Raw genomic sequence first — 25,509 nt, forward strand, 5'->3', positions numbered from 1 at the left:
CCACTACAAGAAAATATAGTACATACAAATTTATTGAATAGTAGTAAATATACCTGGCTTATTATAAAGATGGCATTTGCTTTATAAATAACTTTTTTAACGCGACAATTTCAGTAAATAAATGTTTTAGCTTGGTAAAGAGGGTATGACTAAATATCAGCTATTAACAACAGCTAATGTACAATACAATTTACCACTTCGCAATATTAAAAAAAAAATCTTAATCACCTATTTCTTACTGTACTGATTTTAGTAGTTTCGAAAGTGATAAACAATCTGGTGTACTATGGACGAACTTAAAAAAAAACAAAGTACAGTAGGGGGTCGGGTTATAGTGGGGACATAGGTTTACATAATTATTAAATCTGAAAGTCGTGTAATTGCTTTTAAATAAACGCTTAGATGCAAATCTGTGGTTAGTACAGTTTAAACCAAGCATAGTAAAATAGTATAAATGTAAGGCGCAGGCAGTGTCCACATATTAGCAGCAAAGTGTTTATTTGAAAGCGGTTTTATTATTGCGGCCCCATTATGCCCCGACCTCACTGTACTGACTTAATCGGATAAAATCTATTTCAAATAAACGCCTTGATTCTAATATGTTCACACTAGACACTGCACCTCACTTTAATAATTTCATACTGTGCTAATTTCTACAATGCTTGGTTTAGACTATACTGGTTTAAAAATAACAACACACATTATTGTAGATATAAACTAACACTAAAACAAAACAAGATACTACAAATATGACAAAGTGTAAAAAATTCAAAATATTCAATAGAAACTGACCACTAATAAATGGTGACAGATAATATAATAACAATAATACATTAAAAACAGATTAGTAAATCTGTAGACAGTATACACGTTGAATTTCGATAAAACTATTGTAAAGCCTATACATAGTAATTGATAAAATATTAAAAAAATACTTCTAAATTTGGTTTGAAAATGGTCAATTAATAATTTTCGCAGATTTTGCAGTCTTAGATAGACGTTATTTAAAACAACTTGCAGAGGAGAGAAGACGTCTTACTGGAACAGCCATAAAAAAAATAATCAGACGTGCTATATGTATGCATTTTTATAGAGTTATATAGTTTTCAAACAATTAATAAATTCATATATTATATAGACCCATTCAAATATGAGATTTTTAAAAATATATCCGTTTCAAGAATAATAAATAATGCTTTATATTGTATAGACATAAATATCGATGATTCATTCTGTATCTTTCTGAGTTCATTTGCTTCTTGTTTTGACACAATAATTACAATAAAGTAAACTTTTATTTGGGGAATTTGAGTGTGACATTTCAATTTACCATACTATTTTTAACGACCTAAATCAATTTTATCTCTAATTAAAAAATAATCGTAACTACGAACGTCACACAACATGTTGATAAACAAACACTTGTTACTACAATGCAGGTTTTTGTTGTTTGGTATTATAACAGAAAGCCCATAGCATTAAATAACTGTCAAAATCCACGCTTTTGTTGGATACTTTTTTATTATTAAAATACGAATTTATTCGATCAGACCACTTGTAGTGTAATTCAAATGAAAAAGAATTATTTTCTTCGTGCTTTAATACTAATAGTGGATAGTACAAAAAAATGAATACTATCACAGTTCTTAGAAATACATTACAATTATGTACCAATCGGGACCAACAATTTATTTATTTATTTAATAATTTTGTAGATTTTGAGAATATGACCTATCTTATTGAAGAAAGGAGGATTCATACTTCAGAAAATTTGACAACTAGAATCACCCGTGCATCAGGTATGTGTTATAAATTAACTTAGCCTAACCTAACGGTAAAAATTAATAATATATAGAAATATTTCTTAAAATGAGATAAAGACTTAAAAATATTCATATCACTGTAACTCAAATCATTTTAACTGTTTTATAATTACAGAACTCACGCATTACAAATATATTATTTACATATATATATATTCTTTTACAAGGTGATTTATAGGAATATTTCCCTACAATATAACAAGGATATAGCTAACTTATATTTTTAACATAAACCAAATTAGGGATGTTTTCAATATAAATGTGTCGTCGGTAAAACGATATCTAGTTACTACAAACACATACTTTATCACAAGACAAATATCATGACTCTATAATATTGACACTATTTACATTACAAGGTAAGGCACGGTATCTAGCGCCATAAGGAAATATATTAACTAGTAAGAATATTTTAGTAAATTAAAAACAAAAAATGTTTTTACTTTTTTAGATAGATATGAACATGGTCTCTCTTTATTGGGCATGTGTCGTTTGATAGCATTGTTAATGTGTACAAAATTCCCATCATCTAATAAAAAAGATTTTAAGACTGGCTCTAATGGTACTTGTACCGTATGGGATGGATCATCAGCCAAAGTATACAGAGAAATTGAGGGCACATGGTGGCAAGTAAGCTTCAATGACATAAACAATAGAGTACAATTACTTAAGACACAGTTATAATAATTTGGATCAGAAATCAATGAAATAATTATACTAAAATTATATAACATTATTTGTATTTCGGTTAAACACAAATTTCATAATGCTCTAATTACGAGTTGTCATTTACTTTAATGTATTTTACAATAAACAGATTTATTAACCATTGAAATCAAGTTTGTAGCTTATTTGTGGATTTAAACAGATACTTAATAATTTTTACAAAATTAGACTGTTAGGTTTCAGACCGTTTAAAAAATTAAAAATTTCTGAATTTAGTGATTTAGTGTTAAAGTCTAGCTCTCAGCCCATAAAACAAAATAAAAAAAAAACCTGTCGTGCACTAATAAATAATACAATAATAATAAAAATACACAAAAAAAAAAAAGATAGTACAGTCTAAACCAGTACACTTCAAACCAGCACTTAAATACATTTTTCAAATAAATGAGTTGTACCCCAGATCTTCAACTTTTTATCTAATCATATTCATAAATTATAATTATGTATAAAATATTATCATATATTTGTTCTTAACTCAATCTGTATGACCAACAAAAATATGAGTCAAGTTCGATCAGTCAATTTGTAAATTTTTTGTAGTTATCGTTTTCAAACATTGCTTCGAAATATTGCAATATAAGTCGTATCATGAATTCATCCTTTCCTGAAAACGGTCTAAAATTGTCGAAAAATCCAATATGTCCTCCTCTTGCAGTTAACAAAATAGCAACATTTTCTGTAGTGGAAGCTAGTTCTATAGGTACATCTAAAATTAAAATTGACAATAATTAATGTCTGAAAGTACTTATTGTGTACAATTTAAGTTCTCCGAAAATTCTACATTTAAAAAATCGGCCCGGAGTTTAAAAATATGTATTTATTTAGTGCATAAACTAAACAGATATAAAGGGTGATTTTTTTTAACATGAACCACTCAATATTTCATAGTGTTTAATAAGAAATAAAATAGAATTTTTTTTCATATTGTTATTATACAATGTGGTCTCAATTTTTCAGTATTTTTTTTTACCCCCTTCCGACTTAGTTGTTTTGATAGCAACTTTTGAAACTTAAATGGTAACATATATATATTTTATTATCTTTTTAAATTGAGCATAATTTACTAAAAATGTTGACTGGTCGGTAACCAGTTTCGGATGATCATTTTTCAATTTATAAGAGTTTTAAAGTTATGATGGGAGAGGAAGTGCGGTTGGGAAATGCGCGCAGATAAAAATAATACTACACCCCACCTTTCCTCCTGCTCTAAACATGAAACTTTAATAACTTTAAAAATAAATAACCGAAACTCGTTATCGACAAGTCAACATTTGTAATACAATATTCTCAACTTAAAAAGATAAAAAATATATACGTTAACATTTAAGTTTCAAAAGGGGGGTAAAAACAAAAAAAAAATGGGAAAAATTAAGATCACATTGTAACTAGGTAAATGAAAAACATTTCCTAACTTAAGTTTTATAATAAAAATAAAAAATAATAATGTATGCAAGATGTAGTTCTATCATGGTAACAATATTTCAACATAATTTTACCGGGTTTTAAAGATATAGGGTCATCAGCAGCACTCAAACACAAACATGGTATATGAAAGCGGTTTATTTTGTCATGTATTGAAAAAGAATCATAGTAATCATCAATCGTATCGTAGTCGAACATTTTAATTGTGAAATTTCTACAAAACTCGTCTCCAGTTTTACTCTGAAATCAAAAAAAAATTGAGTAAATTATATTTTAGACAAAACCGTTACACGTCTTCATACCTTAACTACTTCATTGTAATTCCACTTTTGGTTTGGACAGTCAAGGACTTTCCTATTCCTAAATGGAAATATTAAATGTGATGTATAAGTTATACATAAAAAAAAATACTATAATGGCGGAATATAAAATGACAAACTTCTTCACAAATCGTATTAGGCAACGTGTAAAATACGAATCAATCATACGGTTCATGGTACTTGTTGACATAGATGATGCGGAAGACTTTATATTCCAAGCCACTGATACAAACATTGCAGCACTCAAATGTTTATGAGTATATTGATCGTTAGAACACATATAAATTCCTAACAACGAACTATAAAACAAAAATGTTTAATATATAAACAATTATAACAGTTACAGTTACTTACCAACCCATCGATATTCCTAAACCACCTAAAACAGTTTTGGGGTACTTTTGTTTTACATGATGAATTACCTCTGTAAGATCTTCTATATTGCTTCCGGGAGAACTTCTTGGCGTCTAAATATAAAAAATAATTTTTTTTATTTGAAATTGGATAAAAACATTGACAAAATTTAAAACGACTTTGGACGAAGATGGCGTCCGCACCATCGGTGATCTCCTCGGGCCAACCGCGTCGTATGATGCAATTCGCACACGTTTGATCGACGCTTACAGTCTACCCAAGTCCGTTCGCTTCCGAGAGATCGTCAAACCCGGGGGCATGGGCGACCGTAGGCCGTCACAACTGCTCCGCGACATGCGCAGCGTCATGCCCGCCGGTATCGGCGAGGAAGCCCTGAAAGAGTTCTGGTTACAGAAGCTGCCGTCCAACGTCATTGCCATCATCGCCAGCCTCGACGCCCCTCTGGACTCCTTAGCTTCCCGCGCGGACAGAGTAATGGAAGCGTCGAGCCCCCAGTCCGTCGACGCCCTCTCCAAGGACCAAATGGCAGATTTGGCTAGTGCGGTGTCAGCGCTGTCTCAGCAAGTCCAGTCGCTGACAAAGATTGTCAACTCGTCGAAGGACGCCCCGCGGCAGCGACAACACTCATCGACGCAGTGGGCCGCACAGCAACCAACACAGGCGTGCTACTACCACGAGAAATACGGCAACGGCGCTCGCAATTGCCGCCCGCCGTGTAATTTCAAGCCAAAGGCGCAGGACCACGTTACCTCCGCGCCGGCGGAAAACTAGGCGTCACGGACAGGACTCCCGCCCTGCATGCCGTGAGTAAAAATACGCGGGTACACGTGAACGACCTCCGCTCCGGCAGGTTGTTTCTTATTGACACGGGCGCCGAGATTTCGGTCATGCCCCACGACCGCAGCTCACGACAACCATCCGACGTCCGCCTCACAGCTGCCAACGGAACGCATATAAAAACCTTTGGGCCCAAGACGCTCAACCTCGACCTCGGGCTCTCACGAACGTTCACCTGGACGTTCGAGATGGCCGACGTTTCGCGCGCCATCATCGGGGCCGATTTTCTTCATTATTTCGGCCTCCTTGTCGACGTGCGGCGACATCGCCTTGTCGACCCGACCGACAAACGAACAGTCACCTGTGCAGTGACTTCCGCGGTTTCCACGAGCGCCCCGCTGTTCACCGTCACGCGCACCCACGATTGGAACGAATTACTCCGAGAGTTTCCGAGTGTAACACGCGAGTCGCCCGTCCCGGAAACATTTCTTCACGGAGTCGAGCACGTGCTCCAAACGACAGGTCCGCCGCTTTTCGCCCACCCGCGACGATTACCGCCGGACAGACTCATCATCGCACGACGCGATTTTGAACTCATGCAGAAGCAGGGTATCTGCCGCCCTTCGGCCAGTTCCTGGGCGAGCCCGCTTCTCTTGGTTCCAAAGAAAGACGGATCATACCGACCCTGTGGAGACTACCGTCGGCTTAACCACGTCACCGTTCCGGACCGGTACCCGCTGCCGTACCTCCACGATTTCACGGCGAACTTGGCAGACAAAACAGTTTTTTCCAAACTCGACCTGGTCCGTGCCTACCGCCAGGTGCCCATCGCTGCCAGCGACGTCCACAAGACCGCCGTCACAACACCGTTTGGCCTCTTCGAGTTTCCGGTAATGTGTTTTGGACTCCGCAACGCCGCACAAACGTTTCAGAGGTTAGTGAATTCAATTCTCGCTGGGCTCGATTACGTTTTCGCCTATGTCGACGACGTCCTCATCGCGTCTGCAAGTGCGGAGCAGCACGTCGAACACGTTCGCACCGTCCTCGGTCGGTTCGAGAAGTTCGGCATTGCAATTAATCCGGCCAAGTGCGTTTTCGCCGCCCGTACGCTCACGTTTCTCGGACACGTCGTCGATGCGCAGGGCTTACGCCCGAACCCGGATAGCGTCAGTGCCATCCGTCAGTGGCCGCAGCCGAACACCAAAAAGGAGCTGCAGCGTTTTCTCGGGTCGCTGAATTTTTACCATCGGTTTATCCCGAACGCGGCTAGACTTCAAGCACCGCTCTATGACATCACCGCTCTGGTTCCGAAACGCGACGGCCCACTCTCGTGGACAAACACAGCGCGCGAAGCGTTTCAAGCTTGCAAGGAAGCTCTCGCCGCTACAGCACGACTCGTGCATCCACATCACGAAGCACCGTTGCGCCTGTGTACCGACGCGTCGAACATCGCTGTGGGTGCAACACTCGAACAGCGCTCCGGAGACGACTGGCAACCACTCGGGTTTTTCTCGCGCAAACTCACCGGCGCGCAGACACGGTACAGCACCTACGATCGCGAACTCCTCGCTGCCTACCTAGCGGTTCGACATTTTGTTCACTCGATCGAGGGCAGGTTCACTACTCTCAGGACTGATCACCGACCGTTACTGTTTATGTTCACACAAAAAGCGGAAAAACTTATCGATCGTCAGGCGCGACATGTCGCTTTCCTGTCTCAGTTTATCCACGACATCGAACACGTCAGCGGCGAGAGTAACGTGGTGCCCGACGCCCTTTCACGCCTCGAGTTGGCAACTCTCGAAGACGGCCTGCCGGACCTCAATCAGTGGGCAGTCGACCAAGCGAACGACAGAGAACTCAGGGACATCATTTCCGGCGTCACAAAAACCTCACTAGACCTCGAAGCGCGCCAGACAGCGAACGGGCCCGTCTACTTCGACGTAGCGTATAACCGGACGAGACTGCTCGTCCCGCAGTGCCACCGACGCGCAGTTTTCATAACGCTCCACGGGCAGGCTCATGGCGGTCGCGCAGCCACCAGCCGAATCGTTAAGGCACGTTTCGTCTGGCCCGGTATGGATCGGGAAATACGCCGATGGGTCCGAACGTGTGAACAATGTCAGAGGGCCAAAGTTCACAAGCACACTACATCACCGCTAGCACCGTTTGCGGCCCCAGACCGCCGGTTCGGGCACATACATCTCGACCTTGTAGGTCCACTGCCCGCGTCCAACAACGCCAAATATCTGCTCACCTGTATCGATCGTTACACGCGCTGGCCGGAGGCGTGGCCCGTCGATAGTATGTGCGCACAAACCGTCGCCTCCACTCTCGTGTCAAACTGGATCGCTCGCTTCGGGGTCCCGGATGTCGTCACGACAGATCAGGGACGGCAGTTCGAGTCCGAGCTTATGAGACCACTCAACACCACGTTCGGCATTCAGCACGTCCGCACGTCCCCATACCACCCGCAAGCCAACGGCTTGGTGGAACGTCTACACCGGACGCTCAAGGCGGCACTCACCGCATACGAGTCACCGCATTGGACACGACACCTGCCGATCGTTCTCCTCGCGCTGCGGAACACCGTCAAGCAGGACATCGGCGTGGCTCCGGCGGAGTTGGTTTACGGGACATCCCTCCGGCTGCCCGGTGAACTGTTTCACTCGGCGCCGCCCGAACCGACGGCGCATGACCTCGTCGCCGCGGTAAGAGATTCAATGGCCCGACTTCGACCTATACAGGGAACTGATCATGACTCGGGCAAGCGCATCTTCGTGCCCACTCAGCTCGACAACGTCAGCCACGTTTTTGTCCGGATCGACGCACACCGCGCGCCACTTCAACCCCGTTACGAAGGGCCGTACGCCGTGCTCGAACGTCGTCCCAAGGATTTCAAGCTGCAGCTCGGCAACCGGACGTCCTGGATCTCCGTGGACCGACTTAAGCCGGCTTTCATCTTACGCGACGATCCACTCATCGACCACTCTTATGCGATGCGATCGATCAATCACCTTCCGACATCAAAAACAAACGGGTCTGTTTTTTCTTCTTTGCCGGGGGGGGGGGGAGTAATGTGGCGGCGCACCACCACATAATTTCTCCCCGGTGGCGGCAGGCCCCGTGAAGACGGTTGGTCACACCGCTCAAGCGCCCACTACCATCGACAGCGTGCAACGGGACCGTCCTCCGGCCATCGACCTCTTCTCTCAACGACGCCACCGAGTGTAGACGTCCGAGAACTTTCTGCGCTTTTCTGCTTACTACATTTTTTTGTTAATCAAAATAAATCTTTTTGTTATTATCTATTCTTTTAATATTAATTGAGCTCATTTATTCGCGTTAGCGCTCACGCGTCATCGTGACCGCTACACTACTAACATTTTTAATTTTGATTAAAACTTGTGTATAAGTGTTTCGAAATATAAACAAAAGACAAACAGCTGTTAGCGTTGTACATTTTTTAGATTTTTACGTAAAGGACAAGGATGGGTTTTACAAATACAATTTTTATAGTTTTACTATTTTACATTTTATGTTTTATAGCTTTACTTTTTTTTTTATGAAAAACATGTGTTTTTTTCGTTTTACCTCGATGTATTATTTGTGTTTTTGAACGTTTGAATTTGCGTGCATTATAGTACCAATATTATAGGAAATACAGTTTTTTGATAAAAACCTTAATAAACTACTTTTTTACTTTATTAATTAATAAAAAATAATAATGTATTTTAATATACATAATAGTTATTCGCTATCTTTATTGGAACATCAGTGTTCTATGGTCATGAAAGAACATAGTTGAAATATTTGAATAGGTACCCACACAAACTACAAAACGAAATAATCAAATAAAACACTTATTTTTTGATAAACAACGAGCCGAAAAATTGTGTATGGTATTATTTGTAATGTGTACAGACATAATATAATGTAAAGAAAATTTTATAAAACAATGATATTTGAAAACATTTTACGATACTTGTATTTTTTATATGTTTACGGACGATACTTTTTGTATCGTTTGATAATGTAGACAAACGACAAATAATTGTTAGCATTACATATTTTATTAAATATTTTACCAATTCAATTTTTATAGTTTAACTTTTTTTATGGAAAACAAGTTGTTTTGTTCGCCATGATGTGTTGATTTATTATTGTTGTTTTTTTTTTTAATTCAGTGCAAGATTGTACCAACTGCCATGTTATTACATTTGTAACAACATGGCTACATTTGCCAATTGTAACCTAACTATATATATTTGTTAATTTGGTCTGAATAACTTGCTATTCGTCAGACTACTTTTTCGATAGTAGATACGCTCCAGTAGAATACATAATAAATGTGGCAGATAGGCAGATAAAGCAAGGATATTGGCAAATAGTTCGAAACTAAAAATGCATAATTGTTTTTATATTTCATAGACACTTATTTAACATATTTTTAGTTGTTACATTGAACTATAAAATACGTTGAATTTATACAATCAATACATTTTGAAATAAATTTAAAATTTAACATTTTAACACTTTGCAAGATTAAACGATGCTAAATGACAGTTTACATCAGAGGTTACTAACTTGTATCTGAAATATATCTGGAAAATCGCTAAAAGAGCGTAAATATTTGTGTATAGTAATAATAATACTATGAAATATATATTATTTAATAATACGTCTTTAACTAGAAAAATAACTAATTTAAATGCTGTAATAATTTATAATATATTTTCGTATGAACCTAATAGTCCAAGAAAATATCGACATTTCAAAGTCAAATAAGTGGATTAATTTTAATTATTTCGATTAACATAAGATGCGGTGAATTTATGGATGATAAAGTTTTAAAATAAAATTAAAAATTAATACAATACAATATCAAACATTGCTTACACAAAAAAAAAAAAACCACAATTTTTGTAAGAATTCAATAACTTGTTCCTCCCAAAAAATCATCTGAAAAATTGTTAAACGACTGAATGACATCAACATCTATGTCACCCTGCGTTTCAAAATATTGGTGGGCCGTCATGTAATAAAACATATAAATGCTCAAATTACTTTTATAAATACTGTATCTTTTTAGATTATCATTGGAAGGCATTAAGTTTATCATACGATAAATTTCGTCTGTTTTGTAAATAATCGTAGGTAGATCTATTATGTATTGCGTGGTGATGAGTTCGGAGGACCTTGCAAGTTTTGTTTTACAACCGAATACTTGTGAATAAATGTCATCCATATATCCGAAGAGGCGTTCTTTTGCTACTTTATTAAACTGGACATTAGTAAAGAAGTTTACTGGCATTGTAAACAGATACTTGAGGAATATCAATACTAAATCGTCTTTTAAATTAAAAAAACCAATAATTGCTTCAATATGAATTGCTATCGCCTTATGCTCTTGATTGTTCCATGACAGCGACAGTTGGAGTGGTTTTTCTTTGTATTCAGATAGAGGCACAGACAAATTAAACAATGTAAGGTAATTCCACACGTTCTTCAACAATATGAATTTTACTAAATTCATAAACAGACTTTGTAATTTTGCCATGGTTTTGATCAAATCCTGAAGCGAGTCATAATGTTCTTTATGAATAACATTTCGTATACGAGAGTACATGGTTTCCCATTCAGGTATCTCTGCAAAGTCTACAAGCAAACGTCTCGTCATTTCCTTAAAATACCAAACGGAACCCATATTCAAGTGATCGACACTAAAGTAAAAACGACATGAACCGTCTATATCTATATGTTCTTTAACCTGTCGGTATCTATTATCAAATGATTTTCCTAGGATTTTTATAAGGTCCAGTATATGTGGTCGATTCAAATTGAGCCATTCAAAAAGATGGTAAGACTGTGAATTGCCATATTGGGCATTATAAGCCTCATTCTGCGTTTTGCATTTTCTCTTGTTGAGTATGTGCGCAAGTCGCTGATGAACAGTATGGTGTTCATTTAGAATATTTTCCCGTCTACCTAGTATTTCATTCTTCTTGATCGATCTTAAATATTCCACAAACATATAAACCATCCATATCGGACCTATATCGTCCAACCTACCGAAATTATACAGAACATTCATCATATTTTTGATATTATCGCTTAGAAAAACAACTTTGTGCTGTTCGAGTGTTATTAGTTTAACCAACTCGTGTTTACCGTTTTTTGAAAAAAGCTTCCCTAGTAAATCCATATAAGAAAGTATGCCGGACATGTAACAACAGAATAGTTGATGGTATAATTCGTCTATCGCGCGCCGAACTTTTCCCGGGTATTCGTAAGCCTCCTCTTGTGAGACTATTGGTTTTTCTTCGATAGTGTATCCCGTATCTAATTTCATCAACATATCATAATGCACGAACGAATCATTATGAGCATACATTTGACGTCTACATACAAACGAGAAACACACTTTTTGAATCAGAAACATCGCAATCGTTAAGATCAGCCATACTGGACCCAAATACATTTCTACTATAAAAGCGGCTTGTTAGCTTTATGGTGCAATCTTATTAAACGTTTAGTATTTTCACTTGACCAGGAGACGACGCACTTCACAATACGTTTTACATTCAATTTTCACTAACGTGTAGTTGGTATATAATATTTTGTTGGTATTAAAAAATACTCAATTTAATTTTTATCGAATAATATTGTTTTCTAGATTCTATGCGTATTATTTGATACGTGTTATTTTACAGTTGGCTCAACATAAGTTGATCTTCTTTTGTAATAAACAATACAAAAACAGAAAACATGTGTAGCTTATACATACTATCAACCTTGATAATTTATTATGTTACATTTTATTTAAAAAACTTGTACCTACACCTGTAGGTTGACTGCTTTTTAATATTTGATAAAATATTTTTATTTCAACCTATTTTACTATAATTCATTTTTTATTATAATAGTTATATCGTATGATATTTCATATTTATAAATTATGTATTTTATATAACTCCTATATTGTTTTAGCTTTGATGCATATTATTTTTTTTATTTGTGTATTAACCCCCGATAACTTTTTTTCTTACATGTCATTATATTTCAATCCATACATTAAAACATGTTCTACAGGAAAATACAACTCAAATAGTTCAGTCTTGTACAAAACTTACACAGCTATTAGCATAAATATATTACACACTATAATTTTCTCAATACCATTTGAATTGCTTTATAATTTGAATGGGGTCAAAAGAGTAAGGATTTATAAACCAAACATTTATCATCAAGAAATAGTCTATCAGTGATTTACATAGTTTTATTTCTATATAAGTGTAGTTTTTAGATTTAGGTAGTAAAAAATCAAATAACATCAAAAGGTTTTCCTAGTTAGTTATACTTATAGTACCTATTAGTTACAAAGTTAGCTATTAGTTACAAATTAGTTCCTACAAAGTAAAAACAGGACTCTGCCTTGTGCGTGATCTTGCTATGCGTTTCGTAGTAAGTCATTCAGAATACAGATACTTCCTTTTTTCTCTCTGTATAACTTATTTGCACCTTCTGCGTTATTTCTTAAATAGTTCTTTGGATTCTGGTATAATACAGTATAACAATAAGAAAAAATTCATTAACTAATACGAAATCAATGTTATGAAGCTAAAAAACGGCATATTTCTGGTAGTTTGACATTGTGATTTTTATGTGCAAATTAAAATATACATTTTAACGTCTAATTCTTATTTTGAAAACAATAGAAATATATTGGTAACATAGTCATGAAATATAAAAAGCCTGATGGCATATGCAAGCCAGAGAATGGCGATCTGGCCTTAACCTTTAAAGGTGTAAAAGATGGCATTATAGAAGTAGCAGACCGAATCAACAAACCCAAAGTACCTTACAGTGTTGAAGAATTGAAAGAGATGTTATCATGTAATACACAATACACAAAAAATGTACACATTGTAATGTATACATTTTGATAAAACTGTATAATTTAGTATCATATTATTATTGTTATAATGTTCAAATAAATTATTATTTTCAATTCCTTCGAGGTAATATTGTCTCAATTTCGTTTTTTAAAAAATGTGTAATTATTTAATTTTCTTCAATTTGAGACTATACATCCAGATTGAGACAAATTAATAAATACTTGAACGAAAGCATACAATCAAGTTCATTAAATAACACTGGAATAAGGATGAATAAAAACCTATTTTACAGATAAAATACTAATTAAGTTGTATATGCTGGGGCACACGAAATATTCTATGTTGCAATTATTCTATATAAATTAGGTTGAAACTATTCTTGTAAGCTTCTTGATGATTTGTACAAAATGTAAATTATTTAGAGAATTATTATTATGCATGATTATTTTTTTAAGTTTCAGTTTTTTTTTAGCTTCAATGCAGAGCTATTGGTTTTACAATGATGTGGGCTGTTTTTGTGTCTGTGTACACTAACTTTTTAATACTGAACCAATTCCTTTAAGTAACAACTCTGTGTATCACAAATTTCATCTAGTTGTTACTGGGGGTTGAAAATGAATACTTCTTCACAGCTAAAATTTGAAAAAACATACAAGTTTTAAAGTTTGATTTTATTACTATTATTTATAATAATTTCTGTAGACCTGTGAACTCTCTGTCCTCTCGTTGCTTTGATTCCATTATGCCTATACTTTACTGCACTAGTCCTCTTGGATAAAATCCCATTCAAATGACGCTTTGATGCTAATTTGTAAACACTGACCTCACTTTAATTTTTTCTTATTGTTACGTATCAGCAGTTTATATACATACATACATATGGGGCTACAAAAATGTCTACTCGGATAAGTAATTGACAAAAAAAAAACATGAAAATCCAGTTCTGACAGTTAAAAAAAACCAGTACAGTGGGGTCGGTGCATAGTGGGGACGGAGCATAGTTGGGTCGGGGCATAGTGGTGACGGGGAGGTCACAGGTTTACAGGAATTTTTAAATCTGAAAGTGATAAAATCACTTTTGAAAAAACGCTTCGATGCAAATCGGTAGTTAGTATTTTCAAGCCAGTACAGTCCAAACCAAGCACAGTATAAACCAGCAAAGTTAGAAAGTTTTAAATGAAGATTCTGTATTTACAAATGAGCATCAAAGCGTTTATTTGAAAGCGATTTTATCCGAGAGGACTAGTACAGTAGAGTATTGGCATAATGTAATCAAAGCAATGAGGAAACGGAGAGGTCACAGGTCTACAAGAATTATTATAAATAAAAGTGATAAAATTGAATAAAATCGCTTTCAAATAAACGCTTTGATGCTCATTTGTAAATACAGAATCTTCATTTAAAACTTTCTAACTTTGCTGGTTTATACTGTGCTTGGTTTGGACTGTACTGGCTTGAAAATACTAACTACCGATTTGCATCGAAGCGTTTTTTCGAAAGTGATTTTATCACTTTCAGATTTAAAAATTCCTGTAAACCTGTGACCTCCCCGTCACCACTATGCCCCGACCCAACTATGCTCCGTCCCCACTATGCACCGACCCCACTGTACTGGTTTTTTTTTTTTTTGCAAAAACTTAGTGGACCAAATAACACAAATACAATGTCTTGTTATATTTTGTTGGAATGGTCGACGATTCATGTTTCAATCGTTTGTACTCCATAGTTTAAATTATAATCGCTTATTCTCAATAAAATTAATATTTATGTATTATATACTTCCATTATAGCAATCTCACACAAACTATTTATACTTCATAGATTATATTATTTCAAAGCTATATTATACTTCTATTTTACTAGATTGTCAATGTACAAAATAAAATGCAACTAAAAAAACCTTTTCATAGATCCTTAAAATGTAAAGGGTGGGTTAGTGAAACGGGTTTTACCATTTAAATACATTAGAAAATCGCCGTTTTACTGCCTCATCCTGTATATTAATTTCTTGTTATTTTCTAAAGAAAAATCGATTTTCTTACATTTAAATTAAAATAAATCGTATACTGGTACTGTGATGGAGAAAACAATAAATTTTACCTACATTTATTACTTATTAGTTAAATATTACTAACGTGTATAGCCACTAGCAGTCGCACTGCAATAACCTTTAATGGAGATTTTAAAAATTGTGTTTTTTCAATAATAGCATAGGAGCAGTATCATGATGTTAAATGTTCACGAGATTTGATCTAGTCATAAAAGAAAGTATTATCATTTATGACTTAATTATTATTAAAATTTATCTTAATAGTAATAGTACATAGTAATAAAATAATGAAATATTTTTTACAAAATTAGAGCTACAAGTTGATAAACTAAAAAAATAAAATTAGCACGAAGCAGATTATCTAATATTAGACAATTTAAACAATCAAGCGTGAATCTCTTTAAATGAATAACAGTATAACAATATACAAATCATTAGTTTTCCTTTAAAAAAATTGTGTAATAAAAAAAACATTTTGAGTCGGTATACTGCATAAAAACCAACACTTAATTTGAATCCAAAAAACAACAGTCCTCTTCATTATTTGCAGGTAGTTGGACATTAAATACTCATAGTTAACCTTCGGTAAGGTTATATAACGCAGGCTATAAAATAACGAGATAACGACGGTGGTTTTGTCGTATCAGAATCATTAAGTGTCTTAATAAGTACACGGACAGGTTTTTTTCCCAATAAATCGAGTGTCTACTATAATCAGTTACACGATTTAGTCGCCTGTGATATCATGTAATAAACAAAATATTATGATACCGATCATTGGGCCCTAAACTAATCTAACACGGATAGACGTTACCAACTGATAGTTTTTAGTGTCTGTTCGTTTCTCACATCTGGTACACTGGGTTTTTAGTTAAAAAAAAAAAAAAAGTTGATTTTGTGTAAACTTTAAGTCAAAAGTGGTACTTGAGCACAAAACCTAATAGTATCATTCTGCATAGATATAAATAAAATTGTTTTAATGATTTGATCAATTTTTTTTAAAGATTTTAGGTGTTTTTGTTAAAATATACGCAATGTGCGAAAACACGGTTTTCCGGCAATTAAAAAAAAACTGTAGTGCCGAATTTTTGGGAAATGGGTATATTTTGAATTTGACAAAACTGACGTGCGCGGGCATACCAAATAAATATTTCTTATACATTTCAACTCAATCCGACTCTTTTTCTCGATACTATAGCCAGTAAAAGTTCTAACTTAAAAACTCGTACGGTTTTCTTTTTGTTTTTTCAACTTTCGTCTGTGAAGACTTAAACTTTTTCAACTTTTACCCCCCCCCCCCCCCCCCAAAGTACAAACTAGACAAAATTTGTGATTTATAGAGTTGCTATTCAAAGGAATTGGTCTAGTATTAAAAAAGTTACAGTGTATACAGCGAAAAAAAAAGCCCACATCAGAGTAAAACCAATACCTTCTCGCTTTGCATCGAAGCTAAAAATAGACATTTTATTGTCACTCTTTTTGAAAACATTTTAATGTGTAGTTTTTATTCTAAAAACAATAGATAACGGTAAGAGCATTATTCATATCTTATAAAAATCCAAATGGAATAAACTTTGATGAATTAAACCAACTAATTAATTCTCCGACATTGTTAACCGAATTTCCATATCTTGATAGACCAAAAACGGCAATACCACACAAAACGAAAATATCAGGTAATAAACAAAATAGAAATGATTAAAACCATTGAAAACTCATTGTAGTTATAAAGTTTGTCAATTGATTATTTAACTTCGGACGAGAAAAAATATTGAACAATTGTGTACAAAATAAATTTTAAGTCAGTATTATCAGAATAAATTGGAACGCAATCCCTTTTATATTGTCAGAACGCTGAACGGACAAATGCAAACAATATCAATTTTTATTTTTCCTTTTGAATGGTTATTTTAGAATTAGTAGACATACCTACTTAAAATGGCCCGTGCTAATAATTCGGTATACTTAAATTTATTTTCTATTAAATTATACTAATTATAATACTATATACAAATAGTAGGTATATAAAAATCTACAATACGCCAGTTTAACACCTGTTACAAATCATAAGAGAGGACAGGTTTATTTATTTACTTATTATTTTAAATTTGGTGTTTTTTAATAAGTTTAGGAATACAGGAGGTAAGTTCTTAATTTTTTAACATTTGCTTTAATCTTAACCCATAAAATGCATTTATGCAATACGGATATTTTGGTTAAACTGTGTTAAACTATTAAGATCTATACTTTTTTTTAATTCTAGACAACACTAAAGGCACATATTGCCCTAATTCAGTATTTAACAGGTACAAAACGAATGTTTTATTTTGAAATTTCTTTAAAAAAAAATTGTAATATACTAGGTTTAAAAATAATTATGTAGTTAAAAGAGAAAAATAAATTATACAAGCTAACTTGTATTAAAGACCTCCTAAAATGACCTCCTATTATGTATTATAGAATTTGTTTTAAACTAGTGTTAATCATAATATTTTGTCGGTTAACGAGAACGCTCAAAGCAATATTTTCGAATAATATTTTTGCTGTATTCTATTTTGTTATACCTACGTGTTTTTTTTTCAGTTGGCTTAACATAAGGTGTTAGTAGTAATCTATTAGTATATGCATTCTGTTAGCATATCTTTAGAGCTATGAACTTTAATAATAGTTGTTTAATGTTAATTTCAATTTTAAAAAACCTTGTATCCCCTTTATGCTTCTGTGCAACTGACAATATTGGTTTATTCGTTATAAAAAGTTTTTTTTAATACGTTGTGTATTATATCATTGTTTTCCAAAAAACCTCGAGCCATTGTTTTTCGAACAACGTTTATTCAACACGTTCTTTTGGTTATGCGTTTTATTTTACAGTTGACTTAAGTTTTTATTTTTTTTTCATTGTGTGCCATTAATAATATGAATCTTTGTGTAACGTACATTGTATACATAGTACATACTGTTAGCTTAGATGTGGAGGTGTAATAACATATGTGACTAACATCTTACTGCACCGAACTGTTTTGAAATGTCGCAAAAATACTCTGAAGGGTCTAAAAAACAATATTCCGAATTCTGTAATGATTTATCAATCATTGTTTGATATGTTTTGTTTTAGATAAATACTTATCGAAGTTGTGATATTTATCATTTGCTTACAAAAATAGTTTAAAGAAAATCAAACCACACAATATGGAGTTTCAACGAATATATTTTACAGTTAACATATCACAATGAGCTCCGTATCGCACTCAAAATATCAAAACTGTAATGATGTATTTATATTTTGTTATTTGAAAGACTCCCAGAGGACCCGTACACAATAGTAAATGATTTAATTTAATTAACTCTCAGTGTATGTTTACCATTCCACAAGTGTATTTTAATATAACAAAGACTGCAAGTATTACCAAAAAGTACTATGGCAGCATACTTTGAAGTCAACCTATTACAATATAATAACTGTCCGTACCTAGATGTTCACTACTTTTGTAAGCGTTACATTTCCACCAACATTTTAAACTTTTTATTTTTTTTAATCATCCTTGAACAATTTATGTAATTTACCAAAATAATCTTCCTACAACTGTATACAATATTATGCTAATTACTTACTTAGTTTATTTTTTTAAATATCAAATTGAAATTACCTATGCAGATTTTGGTGCTATCACTTCCTCTACAAAAATTATTACACTATTGGTGTTATTATTATTATTAATATTGCAAGGCCATGGTACTGTCAGCTAATAAGCACTCTATAATGGCATCAGACTCGGAAATAACGATATCTATTAGCCGTGAACAATATTATTATTGTTAATAATATGTCATGTCACAAGCCATCGTTACAATAGAAAAAATTGTTTAGTCTAGAAAACAGTTTTTTTTTGGTAAAATTCCTTGTTATTTGTTGGAATTATCTACACCCCACATTAAAATAATAAGAACTATTATAAAAAAACCAGTAGAGTGAGGCTCGCGGGACAGAGTTCTAATCTTACCTGAGCTGTTGGTATTTTACTTTTTTTATAAGTTCTGTTACTTGCTTAAAACCTACTCCGCGCTGTGCTTTAAAAGTTGAAAAACACAGCATGTTGATCAGAAAAGTGGTACCTGAGCTAACCCCTTACAAATATTCTATTTTCACACATATACACATACAGACTAATATTACAATGCCAAATTGAAAATTGGCCATCTCCTAAAACAAAATCCTGGCTAAATGAGTTGTTTTAATTTAGGTGAAAATAATCTAAATGTTACTGTGCTTCAATGATAAAGTATTTTTTGGGGGGCTTCGAGTTTTGACAGTAGTAATAGTAATATACTTGTTATCTACAGACTGTAATACAGTTTGTATTAGGGTGGCGCAAAAAAAATCGATCTTCGAAATGTTAATGGGCTAACATTTAAATTATATACAAAAAAAAAAAGACTTGGTGAAAATTTGAGATAAAAAAAAAAAATTTTTCTGGTCGCTCAACGCGTTTTAAGTAAATTGACCAAAAATTCTCAAAAAACCCAAAAATGACTTAAATTATAACATTTTTGGTCAAAAATCATCATTAGCACATCTAAATTGTAGTATTTTTTGCGTTGAGTACAACTGTTTGAGTTTCAAAATCCTAAGTTAAAAATTAATTACGTAATTAACAACAATTCGTAATTAAAAGGTCAATTTTCAATTAAGCTTAAAGTAAATAAAAACATTTTTTTTTTTAATTTTTAATACTTTATTTTGTTGAACGTTTTGTATGTTTCTAGTGAATACAATTTTTTTCACTAATGTTAAAAATTTATACCTTTTTTTTGTCATTTTTTCGTGCACCAAAATGAACGTTTTACTGAAAAATGTGTATTATGTGTCAAATAATAAAATACTTATGTTTATGAATTTTAGCTATTATATTTGATTACAATTTATTTAATTTATATATTTTTAATTATATATAACACAATATTAATAAAATACTTTATTATTATAATATAAAAGTTCAGAAACAACTTTTTCTAAATGTTTATTAAAACTGATTTGTTGCAATCAGGAAACTCATTTCTATGTTTTTCTACTCCTTGTAAAATATATTGTTTTTGTTCCTCGTCTGTCTTTAAAGAATTGTTAAATTGTGTCATTAAAGCAATTCCTCTTTTGACTGGATCATTCACAACAAATAATGATTGCACTTTATTATATGCTGACATATAATTTTTATTTTTAGACCAAGTACTGGGATCGTCATTCAAAAAATCGTCACTAATATTGAGCGCCGCAAACAATAGTTTTGTATTTTTAGTTACAAATTGCTGGAAACTATAATTTTCGTTTATTGTTTCAACTGAAAATCGTTTTTTTTGGTATTATTTCACCTTTTTTATTTAAAGCTTCAACCGTTTTAATTTTGTCTTTATTTGATAGTCCGTCATCAAAAAATGGTAGTCCGATGAGCGTTTCACTTAGATACCATAAATGAGCAGAAAACGCTTTAACCGCCTCGGCGCTTATACACTTTTATTATCGCTGTATTGTCTTAATTGTATTAATAGATTTAGATCATTTTTAGGTGCTTTATTAGCACACGAACTAGTAAACCAATATTTAATATAAACTCTTAAAATAAACAAATTGAACTGCTGAATACCTTTCAATTCAGGAGCTGTCAATTTAAAATGTTTTTGAAACATATACAATTTTAAGCAATAAATAATTTTTTATATTATGTTATATATAATTAAAAATATATAAATTAAATAAATTGTAATAAAATATAATAGCTAAAATTCATAAATATAAGTATTTTATTATTTGACACATAATACACATTTTTCAGTAAAACGTTCATTTTGGTGCACGAAAAAATGACTAAAAAATGTATAAGTTTTTAACATTAGTGAAAAAAATTATATTCACTAGAAACATACATAACGTTCAACAAAATAAAGTATTAAAAATAAAAAAAAAAATTGTTTTTATTTGCTTTAAGCTTAACTGAAAATTGACCTTTTCATTACGAATTTTTGTTAATTACGTAATTAATTTTTAACTTAGGATTTTGAAACTCAAACAGTTGTACTCAACGCAAAAAATATTACAATTTAGATGTGCTAATGATGATTTTTGACCAAAAATGTTATAATTTAAGTCATTTTTGGGTTTTTTGAGAATTTTTGGTCAATTTACTTAAAACGCGTTGAGCGACCAGAAAAAATTTTTTTTTTTATCTCAAATTTTCACCAAGTCTTTTTTTTTTATGTATAGAACAAATTTAAATGTGCAATAGTCTCACAAGAGGAGGCTTACGAATACCCGGGAAAAGTTCGGCGCGCGATAGACGAATTATACCATCAACTATTCTGTTGTTACATGTCCGGCATACTTTCTTATATGGATTTACTAGGGAAGCTTTTTTCAAAAAACGGTAAACACGAGTTGGTTAAACTAATAACACTCGAACAGCACAAAGTTGTTTTTCTAAGCGATAATATCAAAAATATGATGAATGTTCTGTATAATTTCGGTAGGTTGGACGATATAGGTCCGATATGGATGGTTTATATGTTTGTGGAATATTTAAGATCGATCAAGAAGAATGAAATACTAGGTAGACGGGAAAGTATTCTAAATGAACACCATACTGTTCATCAGCGACTTGCGCACATACTCAACAAGGGAAAATGCAAAACGCAGAATGAGGCTTATAATGCCCAATATGGCAATTCACAGTCTTACCATCTTTTTGAATCGCTCAGTTTGAATCGACCACATAATATACTTGACCTTATAAAAATCCTAGGAAAATCATTTGATAATAGATACCGACAGGTTAAAGAACATATAGATATAGACGGTTCATGTCGTTTTTACTTTAGTGTCGATCACTTGAATATGGGTTCCGTTTGGTATTTTAAGGAAATGACGAGACGTTTGCTTGTAGACTTTGCAGAGATACCTGAATGGGAAACCATGTACTCTCGTATACGAAATGTTATTCATAAAGAACATTATGACTCGCTTCAGGATTTGATCAAAACCATGGCAAAATTACAAAGTCTGTTTATGAATTTAGTAAAATTCATATTGTTGAAGAACGTGTGGAATTACCTTACATTGTTTAATTTGTCTGTGCCTCTATCTGAAGACAAAGAAAAACCACTCCAACTATCGCTGCCGTGGAACAATCAAGAGCGTAAGGCGATAGCAATTCATATTGAAGCAATTATAGGTTTTTTAACTTAAAAGACGATTTAATATTGATATTCCTCAAGTATCTGTTTACAATGCCAGTAAACTTCTTTACTAATGACCAGTTTAATAAAGTAGCAAAAGAACGCCTCTTCGGATATATGGATGACATTTATTCACAAGTATTCGGTTGTAAAACAAAACTTGCAAGGTCCTCCGAACTCATCACCACGCAATACATAATAGATCTACCTACGATTATTTACAAAACAGTCGAAATTTATCGTATGATAAACTTAATGCCTTCCAATGATAATCTAAAAAGATACAGTATTTATAAAAGTAATTTGAGCATTTATATGTTTTATTACATGACGGCCCACCAATATTTTGAAACGGAGGGTGAAATAGATTTTGATGTCATTCAGTCGTTTAACAATTTTTCAGATGATTTTTTGGGAGGAACAAGTTATTGAATTCTTACAAAAACTGTGGTTTGTTTTTTTTTTGTGTAAGCAATGTTTGATATTGTATTGTATTAATTTTTAATTTTATTTTAAAACTTTATTATCCATAAATTCACCGCATCTTATGTTAATCGAAATAATTAAAATCAATCCACTTATTTGACTTTCAAATGTCGATATTTTCTTGCACTATTAGGTTCATACGAAAATATATAAATTATTATAGCATTTAAATAATTTCTTTTTCTAGTTATGGACGTATTTTAAATAACATACATTTCATAGTATTAATATTACTATATAAAGATATTTACGCTCTTTTAGCGATTTTCTAGATATATTTCAGATAAAAGTAAGTAAACTCTGATTTAAACTGTCATTTAGCATCGTTTAATCTATCGGTCTAAGTACCTATACTCTGATATAAACTATCGTATATTTGTTTTGTTTATGTAAGCAACGTTTACTTCTTACTAGTGTTTAATTCTAAATATATTCTAAAACCTTATTCTCCTCATCTTGAAGTTATTCGAAATAATTAAAACCAATCCGCTTAACTAACTATAAAATGTCGGTATTATTATGCACTTATTGATTCTTACAAAAATATATAAATCATTACAGAATTCGGAATATTGTTTTTTAGACCCTTCAGGGTAATTTTGCGACATTTCAAAACAGTTCGGTGCAGTAAGATGTTAGTCACATATGTTATTACACCTCTACATCTAAGCTAACAGTATGTACTATGTATACAATGTACGTTACACAAAGATTCATATTATTAATGGCCCACAATGAAAAAAAAAAAAAAACTTAAGTCAACTGTAAAATAAAACGCACAACAAAAAGAACGTGTTGAATAAACGTTGTTCGAAAAACAATGGCTCGAGGGTTTTTGGAAAACAACGATATAATACACAACGTATTAAAAAAACTTTTTATAACGAATAAACCAATATTGTCAGTTGCACAAAAGCATAAAGGGGATACAAGGTTTTTTTTGCGAAATTTTACAATTTAATGGCTCAAAACTAGCCTGAAATAGATCAAACATACACCTATTACATGATGGCAAATTAAAAAAAAACCTGTTAAAATGTTTGTTATAAAGAAAAACCAAAAATTGACAGTTGCACAGAAGCATAAAAGGGATTTAACACTCGTGTATTGTAAAATATTTTCAAATGTCTATGTTTTATTAAACTTTGCGTACATAATAATATGTCTGAGCATATAGTTAAATTTACAAATAATACCATACACAATTTTACGACTCGTTGCTTATCGCATAAACATGTGTTAATTTTGAGTATTTTGTTAAGTTGTTTGTGTGGTTACCTATTCAAATATTTGAACTATGTTCTTTCACGACCATAGAACACTGATGCTTCAATAAATATAGCGAAGAACTATTTTGTCTATTAAAATACAGAATTATATTTTGTTATTAAGTATTATTATTGGTTTTTATAAAAAAAATTGTATTCGCTGTAATATTAATTGTAACAATATGATATTATAATGCACGCAAATTCAAACGATCAAATATACAAATAATAAATCTTTTTTTTTTTTTTTTTCACATGCACCCATAGAATACTGACAGCCCTGTGAGAAATTACTTCCCCCCAGTCTCCGATGCCATTTATTGGGTATACTAAACAATAAATACAATCATAAACTTAAAAACTAACACACCCACTTCGGGTGGTAGCCTAATAACAATATTCACATTAGGCCACAACGAAATTTTTATACAAGTTTATTAGTCTATACAGGCTTATGTACAGTCGGTGGAATGTTTCCGGACCAGTGACTCGCGCACACGCCACCCTTGCACGCCGGGGCTCTCAATTGGCCGGCCGCTGTCTAGCCCTCTCTGCTTCCTCCTTCTCTTTGAGGACCGACTCGGCAAAGCGGGCGACCGCGTTCCACGCATCAGAACTTGCAATCATGTTGGCGACCAGTGTCTCCGGGACAACTTCGCCGACGACGTCCTGGAGGTCCCGCCTTTGGGACTCCCAGGCCGAACACTCCACTAGCGTGTGATAGGCACTGTCCACCATGCCTTCACAGTGTGAGCATGCTGGACTGGATGCTTTGCAGATCCTGTGGATGAATTCGTTGAAGCACCCATGCCCAGACAGCAACTGGGTTAGGCGGTAGCCCATCATCCCGTGCTTCCGTCCAACCCATTTCCGGAGGTCAGTGACGAGCGTTCTCGTCCACTCACCTCCTGTTGCTGTCCGAAGTCTGTCCTCCCACTTGCCGAGGGTAGCAGTCCTGAGGGGGCCCGTTGTCCGGATCCTTCTTCTGCTTGCCGGCGGAGGCGGAACGCCTCTTCTCGCTCCCTCGCCAGCAGGTCGATCGGCGGTATCGCAGCCAGCACGTTGGCTGCATCGTACGACACGGTGCGGTACGCGCAGACACTGCGGAGTACAGCTCTGCGCTGCACCTTCCTCAATTCC

At 33.9% G+C, this 25,509-nt stretch overlaps 1 protein-coding gene and 1 long non-coding RNA gene across 3 annotated transcripts in view; one reads left to right on the top strand and one right to left on the bottom strand.

Moving 5' to 3' along the window:
• Positions 1-978: 978 nt before the first annotated feature.
• On the top strand, positions 979-2,521 carry LOC126846573 (uncharacterized). The gene is made up of 3 exons (XR_007686906.1): positions 979-1,077; positions 1,716-1,799; positions 2,275-2,521. It is a non-coding gene; the product is annotated as an uncharacterized LOC126846573 (long non-coding RNA).
• LOC126845700 (phospholipase ABHD3-like) overlaps positions 2,073-25,509 on the bottom strand; it is a 53,144-nt gene continuing 29,707 nt past the window's right edge. Inside the window, exons 7-8 of one of the 2 annotated variants that reach the window (XM_050584836.1) lie at positions 4,046-4,211; positions 2,073-3,255 (exon numbers count right to left, since the gene is read on the bottom strand). In XM_050584836.1, coding sequence (XP_050440793.1) covers positions 3,068-3,255; positions 4,046-4,211 — 354 coding nt within the window. In that variant the 3' untranslated portion in view covers positions 2,073-3,067. The remainder of the gene's footprint in view (positions 3,256-4,045; positions 4,212-25,509) is intronic. The other variant, XM_050584742.1, reaches the window with a different exon arrangement.

This window comes from Adelges cooleyi, unplaced genomic scaffold (genome assembly GCF_023614345.1).
Source record: "Adelges cooleyi isolate 19-005CV unplaced genomic scaffold, UGA_ACOO_1.1 ACOO_flye_CR_arks_rails_tigmint_CR_PRNA_1, whole genome shotgun sequence".
In the NCBI taxonomy this organism is placed as follows: domain Eukaryota; kingdom Metazoa; phylum Arthropoda; class Insecta; order Hemiptera; family Adelgidae; genus Adelges; species Adelges cooleyi.